Raw genomic sequence first — 24,476 nt, 5'->3', positions numbered from 1 at the left:
GGGAGGGGGGAGAGAGAGCGAAAGAGAGGGAGAGAGATTGTACAATTTGGTATACGATTTCCACAAGAACAATTAAAAACAACTAGTAAGAATGTGAAAAACCAAACAGATGAACCCCCCACCACCACACACACACAGACACACACACACACACTCTTTCTAATAATAACCATCATGTTCCAAAGACATTATTAAACAACACTGCTTTAATTGCCTGACAGGAGGGTTGAGTGAAAGGGACTTTAAGCACCAATTCATGGGAAGAACAGACAGGGTGGGCCGTTTCTACCTAAAGGAGACAATCTTAGAGATACCTGGGAACCAAGCCATGTAGAGCTATACAGGTAAAAACTAGCACTTCAGTTCAAAGTCTGTGTTAAATTCACTGATCAGTAACGAGTGCAGCATCTGCAGAAGTGGGATTCCTTCATTAAACAAGAATTGGATTAGATGGTCTGGTAGAAATTGGAAAGAATAGCTCTACAATCTATTATACATAACCATAGCAACTTCCACTCCTTCTCCCAGGAAAGAGGTACAAAATGGGTACTGAGTTTTGCACCAATTGTAATTTCCAAATTGTTTTTAAAGGCAGCCCTATGTAAATTGCAGTAGCCTAACCTCAAGGTGAGGAGGACATGAGTTACCATGATGAAGGATCCTGCTTCAAATAAGGTGGAAAATGCACGTTCTTGTTTGTAATTTTGCCGAGGATACATACTTTTTCCCAGTGCTTTCCCCTTATTTAATTCACTTTTGTCATTTCCATGAGTTCAAAAGCGCAAAAATCAATAAATTGGCATGCAAATATAAACTACATAATCCCCCCCCCCGCCATCTTTGTTAACCAGGAGCTATATGGGGTGGGGTAGTGAATGGTACTATACCACGCAAGCAGAAGAGGCCGGTTTTTCAGATTTATTTTGTTTTACTTTTGAAGGTTTTGTTGTTGTTCAGTTGTTAAGTCGTGTCCGACTCTTCGTAACCCCATGAACCATATTGCGCCAGGCCTTCCTGTCCTTCACTGCCTCCCTGAGTTTGCTCAGTTTCATGCTCATTGCTTCAGTGATGCTCTCTAACCACCTCATCCTCTGCCGTCCTCTTCTCCTTTTGCCTTCAATCTTTCCCAGCATCAGGGTCTTTTCTAAAGAGTCCTCTCTTTGCATTAGGTGACCAAAGTATCTGAGCTTGAGCTTCATTATCAATCCTTCCAATGAGCAGTCAGGGTTGATTTCCTTTAAGATTGACTGGTTTGACCTCCTAGCAGTCCAGGGGACTCTTAAGAGTCTTCTCCAGCACCACAGTTCAAAGGCATCAATTCTTCGGCGCTCAGCCTTCTTTATGGTCCAGCTCTCACAGCCATACATTACTACTGGAAAAACCATAGCTTTGACTATGCGGATCTTTGTCAGCAAGGTGACGTCTCTGCTTTTTAATATGCTATCTAGGTTTGCCATAGCTTTCCTCCCAAGGAGCAAGCGTCTTTTAATTTCATGGCTGCAGTCTCCGTCTGCGGTGATCTTGGAGCCCAAATAAATTAAGTCTGTTACTGCTTCCATTTCTACCCCTTCTATTTGCCAGGAATTGATGGGTCCATATGCCATGATCTTAATTTTTTTAATGTTGAGTTTCAAGCCAGCTTTCGCACTTTCCTCTTTCACCCTCATCAAGAGGCTCTTTAGTTCTTCTTCACTTTCTGCCATTAGGGTGGTATCGTCTGCATATCTGAGGTTGTTGATGTTTCTCACTGCAATCTTAATTCCGGCTTGTGATTCTTCCAGCCTGCCATTTCTCATGATGTACTCTGCATATAGGTTAAATAAGCAGGGTGGCAGTATACAGCCTTGTCGTACTCCTTTCCCTATTTTGAACCAATCGGTTGTTCCATGATGGGTTCTGACTGTTGCTTCTTGGCCCGCATACAGATTTCTCAGGAGACAGGTAAGATGGTCTGGTACCCCCATCTCTTTAAGAATTTGCCACAGTTTGTTGTGATCCACACAATCAAAGGCTTTTGCATAGTCAATGAAGCAGAAGTAGATGTTTTTCTGGAACTCTCGTGGTTTCTCCATGATCCAGCGAATGTTGGCAATTTGATCTCTAGTTCCTCTGCCTCTTCGAAACCCAGCTTGTACATCCGGTAGTTCTCGGTTCATGTATTGCTGAAGCCTAGCTTGTAGGATTTTGAGCATAACCTTGCTAGCATGTGAAATGAGTGCAATTGTGCGATAGTTTGAGCATTCTTTGGCGTTGCCCTTCTCTGGAATTGGAATATAAACTGACCTTTTCCAATCCCATGGCCACTGTTGCGTTTTCCAAACTTGCTGGCATATTGAGTGCAGCACTTTAACAGCATCATCTTTTAGTATTTTAAATAACTCAGCTGGAATACTGTCATCTCCACTAGCTTTTTTGTTAGCAATGCTTCCTAAGGCCCACTTGACTTCACTCTCTAGGATGTCTGGCTCAAGGTCAGTGACTGCACCAGCATGGACATCAGGGACATTAAGATCTTTCTTGTATAGTTCTTCTGTGTATTCTTGCCACCTCTTCTTAATCTCTTCTGCTTCTGTTAGATCCCTGCCTTTTTTGTCCTTTATCATGCCCATCTTTGCACTAAACGTTCCTTTGATATCTCCAATTTTCTTGTAGAGATCTCTAGTCTTCCCCATTCTATTGTTTTCTCGATTTCTTTGCATTGTTCATTTAAGAAGGCCTTCTTATCTCTCCTTGCTGTTCTCTGGAAATCTGCATTCAGTTGCTTATATCTTTCCCTTTCACCCTTGCTTTTCGCATTCCTTCTTTCCATAGCTATTTGTAAAGCCTCATCAAACAGCCATTTTGCTTTCTTGCATTTCTTTTTCCTTGGGATGGTTTTAGTGCTGCCTCCTGTACAGTGTTACAGACCTCCATCCATAGTTCTTCAGGCACTCTGTCTACCAAATCTAATCCTCTAAATTTATTCATCACCTTCACTGTGTACTCACAAGGAATATGATCTAAGTCATACCTGAGTAGTCTAGTGGTTTTCCCTACATTCTTCAATTTAAGCCTAAATTTTGCAGTAAGAAGCTCATGATCTGAGCCACAGTCAGCTCCTGGTCTTGTTTTCTGTCTGTATAGAGCTTCTCCATCTTTGGCTGCAAAGTATGTAATCAATCTGGTTTCGGTATTGACCATCTGGTGATGTCCATGTGTAGAGTCGTCTCTTGTGTTGTTGGAAAAGAGTGTTTGCTATGACTAGCTTGTTCTCTTGACAGAACTCTATTAGCCTTTGCCCTGCTTCATTTTGTACTCCAAGGCCAAACTTGCCTGTTATTCCGATTACTCCTTGACTTCCTACTTTAGCATTCCAATCCCCTATGATGAAAAGGACATCTTTTTTTGGTGCTAGTATTAGAAGGTGTTGTAGGTCTTCATAGAACCGGTCAACTTCAGCTTCTTTGGCATCAGTGGTTGGGGCATAGACTTGGATTACTGTGAAGTTGAATGGTTTGCCTTGGATACGCACTGAGATCATTCTGTCATTTTTGAGATTGTACCCCATTACTGCCTTTCTCACTCTCTTATTGACTATGAGTGCAACTCCATTTCTTCTAAGGGTTTCTTGGCCACAGTAGTAGATATAATGGTCACCTGAATTAAATTCACCCATTCCCGTCCATTTCAATTCACTGATTCCCAAGATGTCGACATTCAATCTTGTCATCTCATGTTTGACCACATCCAGCTTGCCTTGGTTCATAGATCTTACATTCCAGGTACCTATACAATATTGTTCTTTACAGCATCGGACCTTCTTTTCGCTTCCAGATACATCCACAGCTGAACGTCCTTTCAGCTTTGGCCCAGCCGCTTCACTCTTTCTGGAGCTACTTGGAAATGCCCTCCGCTCTTCCCCAGTAGCATATTGGACACCTTCCGACCTGAGGGGCTCATCTTCCGGCATCATATCTTTTAGCCTTTTAACATTGTCCATGGGGTTTTCTTGGCAAGGATACTGGAGTGGGTTGCCATTTCCTTCTCCAGTGGACCACATTTTGTCAGAACTCTCTGTCATGACCTGTCCGTCTTGGGTGGCCCTGCACGGTATAGCTCATGGCTTCACTGAGTTACGCAAGCCCCTTCGCCACGACAAGGCAGTCATCCATGAAGGGGACTTTTGAAGGTAGTAAGGGATTAGATGTGGCCCACTTAAAGTAAGCTGAACTTTTCAAAATGTTTAATATAATGTTTGTTTGCTTACTTGTTTTTCGTTTTGTTTCGTTTCGTTTTCCCCCAAGCAAATGAAGCACATTTCCAAAATACTCCAAATTTCAATTGTTTGATCTTAGAGTCTGAAAAATAGATTTGTAGACAGAGAAGCAATTGCTTATCTGTGCAGAGTAAGCAACTTGGCTAAAACAGGAAAAAATTAAGGTACTAGGTGATACAAATTTTATTAGGCCAGGACAGCATTTCTTAATCTTGGCAACTTTAAAATTGTGGACTTCAACTCCCAGAATTCCCCAGCCAGCCATTCTGGCTGGGGAATTCTGGGATTTGAAGTCCACATGTCTTCAAGTTGCCAAGGCTGAGAAACACTGGGCTGGGGGAGGCGGCTTTCAAAAAATGGGTATGACATTCTTCAGTTTGGAAATTCTATAAATGGAGTTTGACACATTTCGACAATATAGCTTAGAACAGAGAAGAAGATATGGGTTTTTGTTTTTTGGGAGGCGGGGTGGCAATTACCAAAGTCAATATTTCCAGCGAATGAATAAAAATAGCTACCTGTTATTATGCAGTGACAATACATTCTGGGGTGAATGCCAAAATGAACAGCAAATATTGCTAAGGTTTATGAAAAGAAGAAAGTGAGACGTATACAAGGAAATTATATTGTTAATTATGTATGGAATTATGATATGATGATGTGATGGATGGCATGAGTGAGGAAGATACTGGAATGGAGGATCAAGGTTATCAGGAGGGAGGGGGAACATTCCAGAACAAGCACTTTCTCAGCCCACAGCAAGAGCGTGGGAAGAGAAAGAGGATGAGGCTGGTCCTCCATAGAGTCTCACGGGGTAGACCCACCAGTTGCTTTAGCATAGGTTTAGTCTGGCGAGATTTTGTCTACTAGGTGCACACTCATAAAGGAACTGGACCAGACTGAATTGCCTCCTTGTTGTTCTTGGGCTGAACCTGACAGGTATCTGCTGCTAGGATACCATGTTAGTCTTGTATTGTGGAAAAGGAGAAAAAGTTAATAACTGAGAAAGAACTAGGTACATTTAACCTGGGGAAAAGTGTAAGGTAGACCTGGAGGAAAAGAAAAAAAAAATATTTTGTCCTGTTTAGGACAGTCTGCCACAACTGCTATTCTACAAGTAACAAGATATTGAAATCATATCCATGGCCTATCTTCCTTTGGGCTGGCAGAACCACAGTGCAAGTCAAACCTCATTATGCTAAACAAAATAGAAAAAAACTTAAGATAACCCAGGTACCTTGTGTTCCGTTTTAAGCCAAGTACAGTGAAAATTTAAAAACAAAGATTGGAAGACTAAACAAATACAGCCACCTAGAAGACAGAGAAGTTTTTCCTTTATTAATTTTTTATTTTTTTAATTATATTACTTATATACTTATTATACACATCTGAAAGCTGCCAAGGTTGAGAAACAGTGCTGTAGAGAGTAAAGAAGATGACCTTGACAGAGATAGGCCAGCTCCATTATCAAAGTGGCAAGGAGAAAAGCATAGTTTAACTCCAATAGTTTAGTTTAGTTTAGTTTAGTTTAGTTTATTATTATTGATTAGCCATTAGGCCATATCAGCAGAAAGTATACGTGAGCGGCTGAGACAGACACCTCCCTAATTCACATGGCCCACAGTTTCTGGGTGGTCTTCAAGAGCAGCCCCATGTGGAACATCTTGCAGTATTCACATGGCTATATCTACAGGGAAGAGGCTCAACACAGTCAGACTTGCAAGATTCTGTTATTATAAGGGACACACAGAACTCTCAGGGAGAGGCCATCCCGCAAATAACCTGGCCATGTGCCATTCACAATTTTAACATTGATAACTAGCACCTTGAATTCCACCTGGAAAGAAACTGGAAGCCAGTGTGGCTCGTGCAACAGCAGGGTATCATGGACAAACCACACAGTGCCCAGAACTGTGCATGCCATCACATTCTGGCCCAGTTGAAGTTTCTGGGTGGTCTTCAAGAGCAGCCCCATGTGAAACATCTTGCAGTAATCCAGCCGGGAAATGGCTAAGGCCTGAGGGACTGTAGAAAAGCCTCCCAGTCCAGAAATGGTCACAAATGGCACACAAGATGAATTTGTGCAAACCCCCCGCTGGCCAAGGCTGCCACCTGCTCCTTGAGCAGGCACCATGAGTCCAGGAGGACCCAAATTGCACACCTGACTCCAGGGGGGGAGGGAGGCAACCTAAAGCCACTCCATCTTGCTAGGGTTGAGTCACACAATTCCTCTCCATCCAAACCCTCACAGCTACCATGCACCAAAGAAAGTGTTCAGAAAGTAAAAATGAAGAGCTCATTCCTGTCCCAAATTGTACCATTCTCTCTATTACGTTTGGCTCAAGTGCCTTCTGGCTAAAAATGCACGATGCCAATTATATTAAAGAAGTCAGTAGGTACCAAAATAAATAAGTATTTCCCATCCAAAGGAAACCTTGACATAGACTCCACTAGTCTTGACCTGAGCAATTAGTGTCTATTATCTGACTATATTTTTACTCCTGATTATTCATTACCTTCCCTCAAGTGTTCACACCATCAGATTTCCAGTAAAACGTGCCATCTGCTAATGATTCGGGTTGATTCCTGATTTATGAGAATGTTCTTGGATGCTCTTAGGAGCATAAATCAACTTGATTTATGTACTGTAGTGCATCGATCAGCTGACATTCTCTGCCTGAGTCATAGCTGCATAAGAAATATTGTGAGCATAACTTGACAAGTAAGACTTTGTAGATTAATTCATGAGTTTAGATATGCCTATGATTTCTGTTATACATTATAGATTATAGATTATATTATATTATATATAAATTATAGATTATGTTGCTTATTTCTCCTATGTACAATGCATATATGTTAGTAATTTTCTGTTTATTTGTAAATGTTGTGAATGTTAGTGTATTCAGCTTCTACCAGTAGGAATGTGTGAGAGCATGGTACCATCTTTACATACCTGGAGATATGACATTGCAGTACAGTCATAAAATGCAGATTTCAGATATTGTCTGTATTAATAACTTGAATTATTATATCAAGAAGGAGAACTAGATCTAATGGGCTCCAACTAGAGGGTAAACTTCAATAAATCACTAGGAGAGATGTCTTGATGGTTACCTTAATAACGGAGACAATTTTGTATCTTTTGGAGAGCTTGAAACAGAGAATGAATGACAATGCATGGGGAAGTTGAAGTGCTATAGGAGGTTGGACTAGATGACCTTTACTTCCAAGTCTACAATTTTATAACTGTATTATTTCCTGCATGGGGAAATACAAAGTAGAGCAAGATGACCTTCAAAGCCCCTTTCAGCTGTCTGTGAACTGAAGAACAAACCTGAATGCTGCATTAACTACCTGTAATCATTTCCGGGGGGATCCTTAAGGCTGTACTGATCTTATCGGTATCTGTGGTACAGGGGACAAATAACAATATATGGTATCACAACACAAATTCCACCCCTTACATAATTACATGAGGCATTGTGGTACAAGTACTAAAGGGCGGAGTTTGTGTTGTTATGTTACAATACCCATTACATGATTCTGGCATCGTTGTGGTTAGGAATGGACAGCTACTGTATAACTGATCTTCCTCCATCTGGTGCTGTCCAACGATACTGGGACTCTGTGTTCCAGTACTTCAGCCAACATGGTTAACCTTAGAAAGTAACCAGCTGGGGAAAAGCAAAACTGTACTCATTTAGGACAGATCCAGGAAGTGCTTTATTTGGGAGAGGGAGGTGCTAGTTGAAATATTGTACCATCTCTAGCCAATCTTTACCTTATTTTTTTAATTGCTTCTTCATTTTGATCTAAAAGGTTCGTTTTAAGACAGCACATTTCTACTTTATAGAATAAGAATTCTTAGTCTGATGGATATGTGCTCAACCCTATACCACACAGTAGAGACTCACTATATACAAGAGAACTTATCCCAGGTAAAGATCGCAGCTTCAGGATTTCTGAAGGAAAATCACTACTTTTCCTAGGAGTATTTCAAATAAACGTAGGTGGTAGAACTTGGCTGAACTTGTCAGCTCTTAGAAGTGAAGAAGCGTTGGAACTTGCATGACAGTTTATCAGGGGATACAAGAGCTGTAGGCTAGACTGGGAAACCCAAAAACATCCTAAAAAAAGGCAATCAACATTTACTTACTTTAGAATTGGGAAAATTGCTGTCATATTATTTCACCTTCTTCAAGTGCAGATGTTCTGAAATACCATGAGATATATACCCAAGCCCATATAAAATGATAAACCAATCCATGAAAAGGGTTTTAAATTTTGTTTGTTTGTTTACAGAGTACGCTCGATTTGAGGCCAAAATCCATGATCTGCGTGAACAGATGATGAATCACAGCATGAGTTCAGGGTCAGGCTCCCTGCGAACCAATCAAAAGCGTTCTCTCTATGTCAGGTAGGCATACAAAATGCTGCCATTGGCCAGTGATAAACAGTGGGAGGAAACTGCATCTGAAATGACACATAGCATTCTTAGATTTCTTTTGGTGTTACAGGAATGCTGCCGAAAGAACTGGAAAGGGCTGTTGTTTAAAAAGGGGGGGGGGAGATGAGCAAACAAAGAAGTGGCCATTTTGCCTTTGTTGAATTATTGTTCTTGCATGTGAGGAAATGTTAGGGAAAACCTGGTAATGGTAAGAGAGGTTTGACAGTACTGTAGAACCGTCAGCTCTTGGTAACGGTTGAAGTGACAGTCAAAAGACGGAGACAGCAAGGCTCAAATCCATACTCAGCCAAGCAACATCACTTTTGAATCCATTGAACTTTTGCCTCTCATCATAACCTGGTGGTGAAATGTTTCACCTTGGGGAAAGATTGACTGGGGAGGGGGGAAGGGACATTTCAAGTACAGGTAGTCCCCAGTTTAAGAACGAGTTCCGTTCCCAATGTCTGCCCTTAAGTCGAATTTGTATGTAAGCCAGAACAGTATTATTGTATAATACTATATAAGTAGTATTGTGTAATTAACCATTGTGTATTTAACTCGAATCGTTGTGTATTTAGCTCGACTTTTGCTACAGTAGGCTCCATTCTTATCTATGGGTCGTCCTAAAACTGGGCATTCTTAACCCAGGGACTACTTGTACCAGAATTGATGTTACAAAGATGAAGATCAAGATAATGCAGGCACAGGATAATGGATCAGGAATATTTTGATTGCATTTCAGGAAAAAAAAAACATGTATTGAATTGTTTGCATGGATTGAAAAAAATGCCCACATATAGATGATTCTGGGCACTTTACATAATGAAAACTAGAACAAGGTAAAGAAACAAATTATATGCATCCAGAAAGATCATATAAAACAGAACCAAAACATGCCAAGCAAAAACTTGCAGGAGCTCAACCGCTTTCCTGTCCCACCCTAGCCATGTTTTCATCATCATCAGGGTGGAAGCCATACAGATCCCTGGGGGAATATTATTCCGGAGACCAGGCACCATGACAGAGAAGGCCCACTTGATAGATGTCTGTGATGGAATGTATCTACAAAGAGGGAGTTGGTTGATGGAATGCAGTAGAGAACCAGGTTCTCAGGAAGGAGGGAGCACATTCCAGCAGGGAGACAAGAGACAACACAGTCCAGACCAAGAGCGTGGGAAGCGGAAGAGACTTAGGTTAGCCACTCCCTAGAATCTCCCAGGATATATCCGTTAGGTTAGCATAGTACAGATTTAGTCTGGCAAAATTCTATCTATATGCCGTGAGCAATAGAAGAACTGAACTTGTTTCCCTGTTGTTCTTGAGCTGAGCCTGACAATGACATTGTTTAATTGAGGGAACCAGAAGCAGACCACCTCTGCTAGAACTTCATAGCGGTAAAAGTGGAACCAATTATTCAGAGAGTTGGTGGAGCCATTTTCTCTGGATGCGTTAAGCACGAGCTGGATAGCCATATGCTTGAATCTATATTCCTGCACTGAATAGGATGCTGGACTCAATGGCCTAAAATGTTTCCTTCTGGCTCTGCTTCTATGAATTAAGGAATCTTAATTTCCCCTGAGTGAGGAGTGCAGTGCAGCAAGATAGAAAAGAACATCTTTCCCCGCAAAGGCATAGTTCTAGAAAGCATGGGAAGGGACCCTGATTTTTGTAGGCAGTCCATCTGCTGACAGCCTTTGCCCATGCTGGATGGTGGAGGAGATGTCAGTGGATGATGGTCTTAAGTCGACCAGCATCATGGAATTTACTCCTGCCTGCTCCCACATACCTAGAATGCCTGAGATGGGTTTGACCTATCAGCCTTTCTCCCTTTTTGTGGCACAAAGCAGGAATCCAATTCTACTCACCTGCTATTTGACTATGGTCCTTCTCCAATGCAGCAGCTGGGTTGTGTTGGAGTAATATGGATAATGTGCAAAGAGTAAAAGCACATCTAACACATCCAGCCGATGAGCAATCCACCCCTGCTTTACTCTGGAGATGGGGAAGAAGGTTGTGACCAGGGACTTTCTTACTTCAATCCCATTCTTTGCTAAATATTCAGTGTACCATAACCTGGTGATCTTATGCCTCCACTTCAGTGAAGGAATAATCCTGAAGATCAACAATTGTGTTATTCTATAGAACTTCTGATGCAGGCAAGAGCTTCTGTATTTGCTTTTTGGATTTGTAGGGAATAAAGATAGTATGAAAGCAAAAGGATTCCCCTATGAATGGTGGTTCCTATGAAAAGTAGCTTCAGTGTGCTTTATAGTTTGTGCACCTTGTATATACAAGTTCCTGGAAGTAAAAACTTACTTCATCTGCATTTTGAGTAAGAAGGAAGCTGTCCTTCATAACCACACTTCTCCTTTAACATCTTTTTAAGAGCTTTCATTTGGTAAGACATGTTCCTTGTGCTGTTTCTTTGGTTCAAGCACTTGATGATTATGAATTGAGGGAAGGCAATTTGTCAGACATCACCTTTCCCCTGCAGTGATGATTGCTCATGGTGGAACTAATTCAGTTGATGACCTTACATAGATCCAATTAAGTCTGGGCTCTTAAGAATATGTCAGCATGACAGGGTAAGGGAATGGAGAGTACCCTGTTGGGAGGAAACACTGCACCTTCGAGTGAAGATTAATTATGTTATTTTGGCTGTTGGTGGATGGGGAGGGTCAAAAGAATTAACTGGCAATGGTTCTTTAAAACCTTAGTGGAGCAGAGCATGATTAACTGAACAGTGCCCATTGAGGGGTAAGGCAAACGAACTTTGGGAGAATCACTCTCTTCTAAGGCAACCTTTCTCCATACTTCTGAGGAGCTTTCCATGGTCCTGATTTCCACCATGACATTGGGTTCATGCTCCAGTCCTTTAGTCATCAGAGGACTATACAGTATAATCTGCACTGTTCAGCTGGCCAAACTCTAATTTGCCTCAGGAACAAGACTTGTGAGTGGTCCTGTCCATATAGTTTTATTATGGGACAATTTAAGATATTGGATGTGTTGATTCCCCTGATTTTGTTTCCCACCCAAGTCACCATCAGCAGTCAGCAGGAACAAAAAATATGACCAATCACCCTCAGTGTGTGGCAAGGACAGACTTGGATGGCTAAGGGCAGATGTTTTGGATAGAGGCCTTAGTTGTCTTTTGAGTTGCCTACTCCACCCTGGTAACCTTTCACTTGGGCAATCTATGAACATAGGTAGCCCAAGTGACAGGAAAAATGTTAAACCCATCTTCCAATCCAGCTTTCTTCTAGAAGATTGTTAAGCTTCTGTCCAAAAATAGCCTAGCCAACAAGTTGGTGAGGTGAAGCTTCCAGCCATCCTTCAGCCCACCAATTTGTCAGCTGGGTTATTTTTGGATAGACGTTTATCAGTCTTCCAGAAACTGATGCACAGGTTTATCATCATTTCTGCTACTCAGGATAAAAGAGGAAACTGATCTTTGTCAATTTGACCTCAACTACCGAATATCCCAAATCAATAAGTGCTGAGGGACTGACAGTGATAGCTAGTCAGCAGCACCTGAAAGTATTCCCTGGAGTACACAAAATGACATTAAATTCAGCAAAATGTCACTGCCTCACTCCCAAAGCAGTAAGAACAATAGAAAGCAGGGCTGTGCAAAACCATTTGTTACAAAAAGCAGCATAAAACCTTTAATGCATTCATTTGGGATAGAACCACCAATATGCTTCTTTCCAAGCTGAACTTGACTAGCAGTTCTTGTTTTTTACAGAAAGCCTACCAGGCTTTTAAGAGACCATTAAATGTTAAATAACAGCTATAATGTTCTTCCAGAAGACTGGTATAACAGTATATATAAGCAGCACTTTTATGGCCTGAATGATGCTTTGCAAAGATGTATCTGCAGAAACTAGATTCTGGTTTCTTCAGCCACCCAAGTCCAAATGTCCATGAAGTGCAGTGACCAATGAACAGGGAAGATGAGCTGTCAGGAGTCTCAATCAATCAATCGTCACTCAGTAGATTCCACTTCTGACCACGTTCTCACCAGGATTGTTTGTGCACCAAGACATATCGGGAGAAGATAGAAAACACTAATTTAAAACTGGAACAGCTAAGGTTGTCTCCATGGTGGGCCAGGGATGAGACAAAGGTTGCATCATGAAATCATGTCTCCTAAAAATGGTTAGTAGGGCATTGGTTAGTAGAAGGTGCCTATGAGCTCATAATCTTTCTGGGAAAAAATCCATTTGATTGCTTGTATTTTGCAAGCTGGATTGGAACAGAATAGATACAGTGTAAACCTTCTCTAATTCCAACCTAAAGCTTTAACTGCTGTAGCACATTGGATCTTGAATATTACCAAACTCAGGAATGTTGCCCCCCTCTCAGATTTTTGAAAACTGTCATGCCTTTCCTTCCTAATGCTCAGCATGTGATTTCAACATGAAAGAAGTTGGGGTAAATATACTTTATGTATTTTTAAAAAAGGAAAGTTCTCAAAGTTTTCAATTTGACTCTGTTTTCAGAATAATAAATACACCACATGGTGCTGTCGGCAGTACGTGCACTTTAGTGAACTTCTTAAAATAGAGCTACCGCCGTGGCTTGTGCTAACAGCTGGTGGAAACTTGAATCAAAAAATAGCCTTATGAATTAAGTCTGGAGGAATGTCACCAATTATGCCAGACAAGCTCAATTTTTTTGGTGAGCTGCAAAGAACAAATGTAAATTAATTGCACCCTACCTTCTTTCAGGAGGGTCAAATATCAGGAGCTAATTTTGCGGAAGACTCACAACTGCATTCCAGGATGGTTGTAAACATTTAGTGCATAAAAAGGTTGGCTTGGTTTGTTGTGTGTAAAAAAGGGGCAGAGCTTTGATGGCCCAATCCCAGTCACCATCTTGACTTTTTTGACTCTCCCTGCGGATACCCCTCTTTGTATAAGGCTGGGTGGCTATTGCCTGGAAGACTATCATTTTATAAATTAGCCTTCCTTTTCACTTAAAGAAAAACGAAATACAAAGAAGGACATTGGCATTCACTGCTAAACACAATGAGAAAGAAAGGACAAAATAAGTTTTGTATCATAATCCCTGCCCTTTTGTAATTGCGTCCCAAATTCAGATGCAGTGATGTTAGCCATGGGGTTTGTGTTGGGTTGTCATGACACACATTTCATCACTGCCTCCTTGTCCTCCCCTACATGTGCCTATGATGGGTGCACTTTTTCCCTCTCAAATCCTATTGACTGCAAACAAGCAACCTTTTCTATTGTTTATTTTTGCATGGATGATTATCTGCAAAAATGGCTGTAGGAATAGGTTTTCTGGATTGCCTACAAGATGATCTTGGAGGTTTCTTTCCAACTGTGTGATTTAGAACCTTTTAAAGACTCTGAAAGGCCCTGGGGGCTATGTTTCCAGTTTAACACTCCCCCTCCTTCCTTCTCATTTTATTCTACATAACTGTAATTCTCCACTATGTTTGGTCCATTAAAGTCAATAGCCCAGGAGTTCATTGATTTAGTACTAAGATTCTATGGTGCTCCGTTTCAAACTGGCTGTGAGCTCTAATCAGGAGGGTGCAGAGAAACCTGACACATAATAACTCTTCCCATTATATTTTAATAGGTTAGTTTTTTTCTGACTGGGATGAAGAACATTGATCCATTTAATGGTTTCAAAACTGCATTTTACTTTGGAGGGGGCCTCCTTGGGGTGTGGTGCCTTGGGGAATTGCTCCCAAGCCTCCCCCTTGAAAAAGACCTTGTATGTGCTTCTGCCAAACATAACTTTTGACCAGCTTATCCTTGCCACCCTAACATCAAGGGATAGCCCACCAAGGGACATCAGTAGTGTAGCTTTGATTATATGCTGTGCCCCACTTGGCTTGATTTTCCCCCCAAATGTTTATATTTGAAAAGGGGAGGGAAATGCATCAATCACTGGCATGCTGCAAAACAGGACAACAGCCTTCAACTTTGTCTTTATTACTAAGAAAGCTTCTGGCTTCATTCAGTTCTCTCTTCGTTCTTAGGAAGGGGAAAAAAGGGCATGGTGGCACTCTCCTTGAAAATATGCCCTCTCGACTAGGGTTAAAAAAGATAACGGAGAGCTCCTAGAAAGCTAGAAGGGTTAGGGTTAAGGTTAGGACATGATCTTTTTTTTAGGAAATGGAGTTTTAATTGAAAAAAGAAAGAAAATCCTGCCAGGGTTAAGGCTAGGGTAACAAAAGCCACCCATATATCTCCTGGTGAAGGGTACTTTATGACTGGCAACGCCCAATGTGGTAGTAATTTTATGCCTAGGCAAGTCTGTCCCATAGTAGCCATTAGTTGAATGTGCCTATAATATTTCTTCAAAATCCCAAATGTAAATAACATTTTGCTGATCTTGTGTGATGGAATGGAATTATGAAGGCCAGGTTCAGGGAGAAAAACATTTTCTTCCATCTCCTGAGGAGCATGGGAGATACAAGAGGATGAGACTGGCACCTCCCTGAGGAATTCACAATGTTGTGGCTGGCATTACTTGGGAGCTGGGGTTTGAGTCTGGGAAGATTGATGTCAGGCCTAGCCCAAGGAACTCCAAGAGACCATGTAAATTCAGTCCAGCTATGTTTATTAGCTACAACCTCTAGCAAGAATCTTCCCAGACTGAAACCCCAGCTCCCAAGTAATGCCAGCCACAACATTGTGAATTCCTCAGGGAGGTGCCAGTCTCATCCTCTTGTATCTCCCATGCTCCTCAGGAGATGGAAGAAAATGTTTTTCTCCCTGATCCTGGCCTTCATAATTCCATTCCATCACATCTTGTCTGAGCTAAGTATTCAGGCCTCATGTAGCAAAGTGGGGTCTTCCTCTGATGATGCCAAACATTATAGGTCATCAAACAGGCTTATACATTTAGGAAAATGAAACTGGCATTCATAACCCATCAATACAGGTCATTAAACATGATTTGAGGGTCATGGGATACAAGGCAATCAAATAATTACTTAGTATTCAATATCTGCAGTGGGCAATTTACAAGCTAATGCATGTGGTCTTAAGCAGTGAACAGTCTACAGGCTAACATAGAAAGCTTAAACAGCTAACAGTCTTTGGGTTATTAAATATGTTCAGTTCAATGAAGAGAAAGAGTGAGTACAGACAAAGTGGGGAAATGGGATATTTTGCAAAGTGAGTCACTTTAATAAAGTGCATTTAGCTACAGATGGGGAAATAAACTAAAAATAAAGGTACAACGTTAAACTTGTCTGCCGCTGCAAAGAAGGCAAGAGACTTTAAAACATGTAGCATTCACACATAAAGTGTACACACCCGCTAAAAGGAGGGCATTGAACACAGTCCATCTTGAGAACGGAGGATAAAGAAAGAGAAGGTAATGTTCTGGGGAAGAAAACATGGAAAGAAGAGAGAAGCAGAGAGAGGAAGATTCATCTTTCCAGGCTGCATTCTTACCTTGCTGACTTGCAATGAATAAAAACAAGGTGAAGCCACAGTCCTGACCCTTCTCTGAATAAAAACAAGCAGGGAGAGAAAGAGAGAAGAATGGTTGGTTGCCCTGTTCTTCTCAGATCCACTGGATGGTTGAAGGCCACTTTATACTTTTCGTGTGGATCAGGAAATTAAAATCAATCAGAATCAACAATTCACTTCAGGATATGGGAAACATGGTCCCTCAGGTGTCAGAAAGAAAGAACAAATGCTTTTTCTTTCTCTTCCCTGGGAAGAAGGGAGGAGGGAAACAGAAAAAGATGACTTATGTCTTAATATAATGACTGGTGATGGGATATTATTGATGATTATCCTAAATGAAGGATGTCACCTTAAGTGATTGGATTTAACAAAAATAGCAGAATGTGACCAACTTGAAAACTGGAATTACAGGTTATTTTACTTTGCCTCTTTCTTACACATCCAGAAAATTTTAGAAGTTGTGTCTGTGTATCAGTGTGTAGCCATACTCCCCTTTTGGGGGAAGTGCACAAGTGCTCAAGAAATCATTTTATTCAGGAGGATGAGACAGAAAATGATGGGAAGAAGTTTGGCCAAGTTCCTGGAAGCTACTGATAGTTAACTAAATGAGCCACTAGTCTGACTGGGCAATTTTTGATCTTTCCCTTCCCTTCCCTTCCCTTCCCTTCCCTTCCCTTCCCTTCCCTTCCCTTCCCTTCCCTTCCCTCTTTTTTTTTAAAAAAAAGTTCATTTAATGATTGTAAGATGTCTGGGACATTTTCTTTTAAACCTTCCTGCGTTGTTTATTTTCAGCAGGTACATACAGTAAACTAATAATAAAGCTTCATTTATTTATAAAATAAAATAAGACTGCCATTCCACATCCCATCCCATTGTTTTACTGGTATACTTTTTTTTTTTAATAGATTACCTCTTTGGCTTTTGCTAAGTTAATTTAAAAAAAAAAATCATGGCAACACTTTTAGCAATCTAAATCAGGAAAGGGAAGAAGATGTGATATTGACGCCCTACAGTCATCTTTTTTTTCCCTGCAATAAACTGGTATTTCACAATTAGGTTACATAGTAGTCAAAAGGGGCTTTTCCTAACTTATTCCCATTGGAGTCTAAAACATTTGACCTGTTTTCTGGTACCCTTACTTGAGACTAAGCCTGAATTACTTTTGAATTACTATTATAGAATTACAGTAATACCTCGGTTCACGAACGCTTCTGTTCATGAACAATTCGGTTCGTGAACAGCAGCGTTCGCAAAACTTTGCTTCCGTTCGTGAACTGTGCATCGGGTGACGAACATGACCCGCGGCCATCTTCCCTGCTCTGACACGTGGTCGTGGCTTCCTCTAAGTGAGATCGCGGTCACAGACAGACACTTGGTGTAAAGCTTTTTGGTGTTGCCTCAAGCAAGGTTAGTGTTCTCTCTCTTCATACTGTACTGTACTGTACTATGTTTCATATTTTTGTGGTTAAAAGAAAAATACATATGGTTCAGAACGGATTAACCTTATTTACAATGAACCTTATGGGGAAATTTGATTTGGCTCGCGACCAATTCGGCTCGCAACCAGAATTGTGGAACGAATTAAGCTCGTGAACCGAGGTACCACTGTATGTTCTTATGAAGTTGCATAAAACATGGCTCTGATTTCCTTGAGTAGTCTTGATTAAAACTCTCACATCACCAATCTGTGGTTTGATTTTACCCCACTTTTTGAGCGAGCCAGAATGGCTTGGTCCATTCTTAATGCTAAACTATCATCTGTGGTTTACAAAGTTCAGTGGCTAGTGTATATGATGATGCTAAACTCAAATCAAACAAACCGCATTCTAGTTTATCACAAAGTCTCACCGTCTTATCTTCTCCACCTCCCTTCTAATAATTCTATTCTGCCAGACAGAATAGAATTGCAACATACTTGAGAAATATCTTGCATTCCAGGCAATTACTTTGTCACAGGTTTAAATAAATAGCCTAATAATGAATCTACTGTCCGCTTCCTAATCTCTGAAGGGATTACATTCCTTGTAAAACCTTACAGGAAATGTCAACAAGGATAAAAATAATCCAACCAAAAGAAGACAATGTCAAAGACTGTAGCCTTATCCCAAAGTACTGGAAAAATGTTGAAATTCTGAGTCTCAGTGGCGGCTTCCAGTGGGCTGTTTTTTGAAATGTGCTGGCACCAGTAAGACAGTACAAACACCCTTTCAGTGGCTTCAAATGTCAGTTAATGAAGTGTGGTTTGCAGGCAGATGTTCTGATGTCTCCACAGAAGTCAACAACAGGAAACAGCTAGGAAAGGGTGTCATGTCTGGAAAAAACAGCAAGGTGCTAGAAATTAGGAGGAAGTGTCCCTTTGTTTTAAAATGGGAACCATGGGTTGGATTATTTGCATCTATAATTTCCACATTCAGGTGAAAACTGGGGCCTCTTACGTCAGGAAGTTAAGGACCACATGTGATATTCAGGGCAGAGTTAAGGCCTGCTGTGCGGAAGTGATAATGCAAAATAGGTGTGCAAGACAGTTTTTCTCAGGGGAGGGTTTTCTATTTTGGAAGGTGGTGGCTTTGATTTTAAAAAAAATTCTTGAGCCTATTTAATAACTTATTCTGTAGATTTGTGGGGATGTCAGAATGCCACAACATTGATTTTTCAGCTGAGTAGGACTACTAGGCAAGGTAGAGTCCTCAGGTTGCCTAGCTCCTTTTTTCGATGCTCTCTAAAGATTGCCCTGTGGTGATATTTAAGACTGTTGCTTGATGTTTTCTAGGAATATTCGCATTGCTCAAGCATTGTCATTAAAAAGCTTGAAAATTCTTTGGAGCTATCCTAGTTTGTGCAAAAGATGGCACATCTGTTATAGGAAGCCACTATTATAATTCATTAGGAAAGTGGGGGAAACGATTGGAGAAAGGCTCCTTGCTATTGAACTAGGACAGAGGGAAATTGTTCAGGTGCAATTTTACTCAACTGTTTAGCAAGGATGTGCAAGATTTTTAATTTTTTTTTTATATTGCTAATCATCTTTTTTTTTTTAAGTTGAAGACAGTGATGTGAAGGAAGGTCTTAATTATTCTTAGGCACTGCATTTATTTCATGCCTTCATTTTATTGGGAAGCTATTGTTGTAATACACACATTGATGTTCTGTTTATTTATTTATTATCTTTTTTAGTCTGCTTGCATTTGGGAGTGAGAGATTTCAGAAGGCTGTCTTTATGGTAGCAACAGCTTTCCCACCAAATGGCCTAGAACAACCCAATCGCTGAGAAAAAAACCTCTTATGTCAGATGTTTTCATCCGTAGATGGAACATATGGGGCTGTTTATTATGGATAGGACCCCAAAACAGTTTTTTCCAGGGGGAAATGTTGTAGGGGAGGGGTGGAAGTAAGAGCAGGGGCAACCCAAAGCAGAGAGATTTCCTTGGCAACAGAAAGTGCCTGTGATGCGATGGGGAGAGCAGTGAAAGATGAAAAGGGGAGGGATTAGCTCCTTGGATGGCCACTGTGATGGGGGGAACCTCTCCTGCCACCTCTACACACCATTAAAGGACTCACCCCCTTCCCTCTTTTGCCAGTGGTAGCTGGGTGGAGGCAGGAAAGATTAGGCTGTGAGATATATATTAAATACACACACACACACTGTATATTATGTTCTTGTGTTCTTACTACTTCAGTGGGGGTTGGGAGACATCTAGGGCTGTAGGTTAGACTATGGAGCTGATGTATTATTTCAAAAGAAGACAAAGGTATTTATTGACATGCCCTGTCAAGAAAAAGTCATATAAGCCACCAACTCATCTTAAAAGTGATTTTGCAACTTTTTATCATTATTCAGTGTCTGCAGGCAATACTGTACGGTATGTGATTCTCCAGATGGACATCATCAGGTAGTCAAACAGAAGCATATGACCATAGGGGATGTAACAGGAGCAAAGATGTAAGAGAGCACCAAGGACTCCACAGCAGTGTAATGATGTCATCACACACTTCCTGCAACCTATGAACTACTATAAAATGTTGGCATATGAGCACATAATAACTGCAATGGGTGATGACATCATGGTACGTTTGTTATCATTTTGGCATTGTGGTTTGTTGTGTGTGCCACAGGGGAAGGCTATTTCAGATTATTCTGTTTTTCTTTGCATAAATAGCAGTGGTTACTTTATGTAAGGAAACAGGCCATTCTTTTTACTCTTCTGCCGGGTATCAATCAATCAGTCTTTGTTACGAGTCTATAACTAGTCATATCCAAAAGAGAGGGGAAATGATTAAAAATGATTAAATGATTAAAAAGTACATCAAATGTTACAATATACAGTAGGCAGTATATGATTAACCCGCCCAGAGTCCCCTATTGCAGGGGAGATGGGCGGGAGAGAAATCCAATTAATTAATTAATTAATTGCACAGGAGCCAGCTAGCTCTAATAGTTAAGGCAATGGGCTAGGAGTTGGAAAACTAATCCTGGTTTAGTCATAGAAGCCAGCTGGGTGACTTTGGATCAGTTACTCTCTCTCAGCCCTAGGAAGAAGGAAATGGCAAGTCACTACTGAAAAATGTGGCCAAGGAAGTTTTAGGGACTTGTCTATGCAATCACCAAGAGTCAAGACTTTCTTGAAAGTGGGTTTTCTAAATAGTTAGATACGAGACAAAACAAAAATTTTAAAAACCTTTCTCCTTAATGATAGATGGATGGATAGATTTATCTAATACTGAAATGCTATAATTTCACTTACTCTGGGATTGTCTTTGGGGCTGTAAAATTAAAGGGAGTATCTCAAAACATTAATACCAATGAACAGATGGACAATTTAGTGCCAGTCTATCTGGAAAAGGGTGGTTAGCTCATTCTAGGAAAAAGATATTCAGATGTCACTGAGAGATCCTGCACTAATGAATTGACAAATAAGTACTAGAGTTTTGGCTTGTTCAGTTTCCAAGATTCTGTATACGCAGGGTTCCTCAGCCTTGGCAACTTGAAGATGTGTGGACTTCAACTCCCAGAATTCCCCAGCCAGCCATGTTGTTCTGGGAGTTGAAGTCCACACATCTTCAAGTCGCCAAGGTTGAGAAACCCTGTGTATCTGGACTCGCATACTTTCTTGACCACAACCTAATTCATGAGATTCACCATGAATCTCTCCTGAGCTGGTTATCTGCTATTGGAGACTTAACATATACCTTTTTACCCTTATTGCTAGCTCCCTATTGCTTCTCAAATGTAACAAGGTATCTTTGATCGTGCTGGAGCTTTCTTTTTCTTTTTTCTTTTCCTTGCTCTCTCTTTCTCTTTGAACTACCAACCTGTTCGCAATCTCAGGGCTGCTTCTGGAACAGATGTTCTGTCTTGATTGTCAGGAAGGATCATAATCCGCTCTTCACAGCTGTATAAAAAGAGTGAATGCCTGCCTCTGATTGGCCTCTACTACTTTTTCTTTTTTGCATTTCTATCAGCTGCAATTACTTTGATGGTTCCTTTCTACTATAAGGTATTGAACAATCAGAAATCTGACCATTAAGCCCAGTATTCTGATTCCAATAATGGACAGCTAGAAGCCTCTGAGAACTGTGTGTGCTAGGAATGAAAATGACAATTCCCCACTTCCCATTCTTTATTCCTACAATCTGATTTTTTTTTCAAAGCTCTTAGCCACCACATGAAGCCAGCAGTAGTGATCCAAGTTTCTCACAGGAACCAAAATTTGCCCTTTCCAAAACAATAGTTCTGATTATAGCCTGGCTTCTTTCTAAATCATAACAATCTTTTGGCTTTATTAAGGTCTGCAGTTCTTAGCTAATTCAGCTTAATGAAAATAATTGAAAATTGCTACGTTATCCTATCCCTTTTCACTATAGTTTCAAAGAAAACTACAGTCCCATTTTATGACGCATTCTACATCTCAAACCGTATCAAAAGATGATGCCTTGCTGATATTGCTACTTGCTTTAATCTTGAACATGTTCATTCAGGAGTAAATCACCTTGAGTTTGATGGGTCTTAGCTCTTAAACAGACATCTAGAGGAGGCAGCCATGTGGTGTAACCCTAAAGATGCTGGTTTAAGATTTGGGAGATGCAAGTTTAAATCTCCATTTGACCTTTGAACAAAGGCAGCCCAACCATTGGCTGGCAGCAAAGAGATACATAAGGACTAAATTCTTGGTTACCATCTAATGATTGTCTGGAGTTCTGCAGTTCAGATCTGGTAGCCTTACTTCTGTGGCACATGCTTATTATTTATTCATTCATTTGAATTTATTAGCCACTCAACTGCAATATTTGGGAATATGTACTCCTTTGTACATAATAGTTTGAAGCTAAAAGAGCAGTGGTATATTAGGGTGTAACAGGCTACAGAAGAGAGTTAGCCTGCATGGAGAATAAATACTGAGAGGGGATGGGTAGTGCAAAGTGATCATTGGATTGGATCCAAACTAAGTTTGTTGAATGTTGTTTCTACTGAAGTCAGAGGGATTTAAAACTCATCCCATTGAATCTGGGGTGGGGGGAGAGATCAACTCATTCATTTGGGCCCAAACCACTGAACTTTAAAGTGTTGCAAACCTCTTTGAGTGGTTAAGAAATGGAATAAGCCCATTAACAGGGCTGTGCAGTGATCAGGATTCAAAGGGGAACAATGGGGGATGAGTACCCTTTTCAATGTCAGCACCTTTTTAAATCAAGCATCTCTTTTTCTGGAAGACACATCTCTTTTCTGCAAGCCCTATTAAATAATGCAGGAAGTGCCTAGTCTTGCTTTTTTCCTCTGATTTGGTGTTCCAGCTCCTTCCATCTTCTACTGCCTCTTTAATTAAATTTATATTGTAAGATCCTTGGGACAGGATCCTATCTTTTGGTTTGTTATAGTCTCAAGTGCAAAAAATGTATTGATGGTTAATGGTGGGAGAAGGAGAGGGTAAGAAAATAAAATTCTCAGCAGTCAAGGCAGAAAATGTCCACACAAAATGTTCTGTTTCGTTATCATCTTAGTAAAACAAACCTTCAGGCTCACACTGATGAAGAGTGTAGTCAGATGCAAAAAGTATCCGCTGATTTAGCATAATGTAGTTGAGTACCTATATAAATGACCCATTTCATCCCAGATTGTAATACTTAATGCTGCCAATTGTTAAGTAAGTGATACTAAACATCCTTTGTGGAAGACAGATTTTACCCTGAAGTGCAGGCAGGCCAAATAAAGAAGATTTATTTCACTCACCTGCAAGCCTCAATCTCCTAAGAGGTGGCTGAATTCTTGTTTTATCCACTTTAGTGTGACAAATTGAAATCCATCTATCAATTTTGGCATTCTGATAGGAATGAAAAGGATGATTCTGTGCTAGAATTAGTCTTAACTGTGCAGTGAGACTGGCTGTCTTTTGATGCTAATTCAAAATACCACAAGGCTTCAGTTTAAATAAATGGGCTTTATTTGGTTGCTAACCTGAAACAGCACTAGTGGGCCTGTTATAATAGGAAGTCATTAGCTCTAGGCCCTATAAAGGTGGAGTAATTCTATTTTCTTGTCTGAGCATCACACAAACAAGGAAATTGCATTTGGAATGATTCATCCTTACCAGCAATGGGGAAAACTGCAAGATATTTGAAGTTGCATGTAGCCGGTATCTCATCCTACAGGCCATTGTGTATTCTACAAGTATATTTAAAGGATATAGATGGTCATGGATTTTCTTTTGAAAGGGTATTTCTCCAGATTTGGGTTTTTTCTCCCACTAAATCAGACTCTGGTACCAGAAAAGGCACAGGAGTCATCTGGAATAGTTTTACTAAACTCTAGTCAGGAGACCCCAGCTATGTTTACACAACACACTTAACCAAATAAGTTACAAACCTAATGTCAATATTTGAAGACTACGCTATGTTTGGTTAGTTTATGTGGGTTAAGTAAAAACTTATTAGGCTATTTTATGGTTATGTGTATCATCATATCCAGAAAATGGGTTAATTCAGTAGCTGGGTTAAATGTTTTTGTGAACACAGCCTCTGTGATCTGGATTAGGGAAATATCTACTGAATGGGTTAAATGTGCTTTATTGCATAAATATCATCCATGAGGTCTCCAGAAACCAAGCTTAACTCCAAGGAGATACAGTACTACGTTTGTAGAACTTCAGAATAGCTGAACTTCAAACTAGATATTCAGCACCATGGCTAGCTCCATACTTAACCTGAGGCAGCCTTGAAGGCATAGCTTTTACAGTAATCCCAATAGGTTATGTTAGTCCAGAATTATATTACAGACGGCAACATAGATGTTCCTTCTTGCATATGAAATATTCATATG

The 24,476-nt window shown here is 40.5% G+C and overlaps 1 protein-coding gene across 1 annotated transcript in view; it reads left to right on the top strand.

Annotated features, from left to right (window-relative positions):
* DLG2 (discs large MAGUK scaffold protein 2) overlaps nucleotides 1-24,476 on the top strand; it is a 958,242-nt gene that overhangs the window by 869,168 nt on the left and 64,598 nt on the right. Inside the window, exon 19 of the mRNA XM_088140514.1 lies at nucleotides 8,561-8,675. Coding sequence (XP_087996640.1) covers nucleotides 8,561-8,675 — 115 coding nt within the window. The remainder of the gene's footprint in view (nucleotides 1-8,560; nucleotides 8,676-24,476) is intronic.

This window comes from Python bivittatus, unplaced genomic scaffold (assembly GCF_059951505.1).
Source record: "Python bivittatus isolate LINGU-HERP-01145 unplaced genomic scaffold, Pbiv_v1 ctg000340_np1212, whole genome shotgun sequence".
Classification (NCBI taxonomy): Eukaryota; Metazoa; Chordata; class Lepidosauria; order Squamata; family Pythonidae; genus Python; species Python bivittatus.
This window is presented reverse-complemented; position numbering and strand designations above follow the sequence as displayed.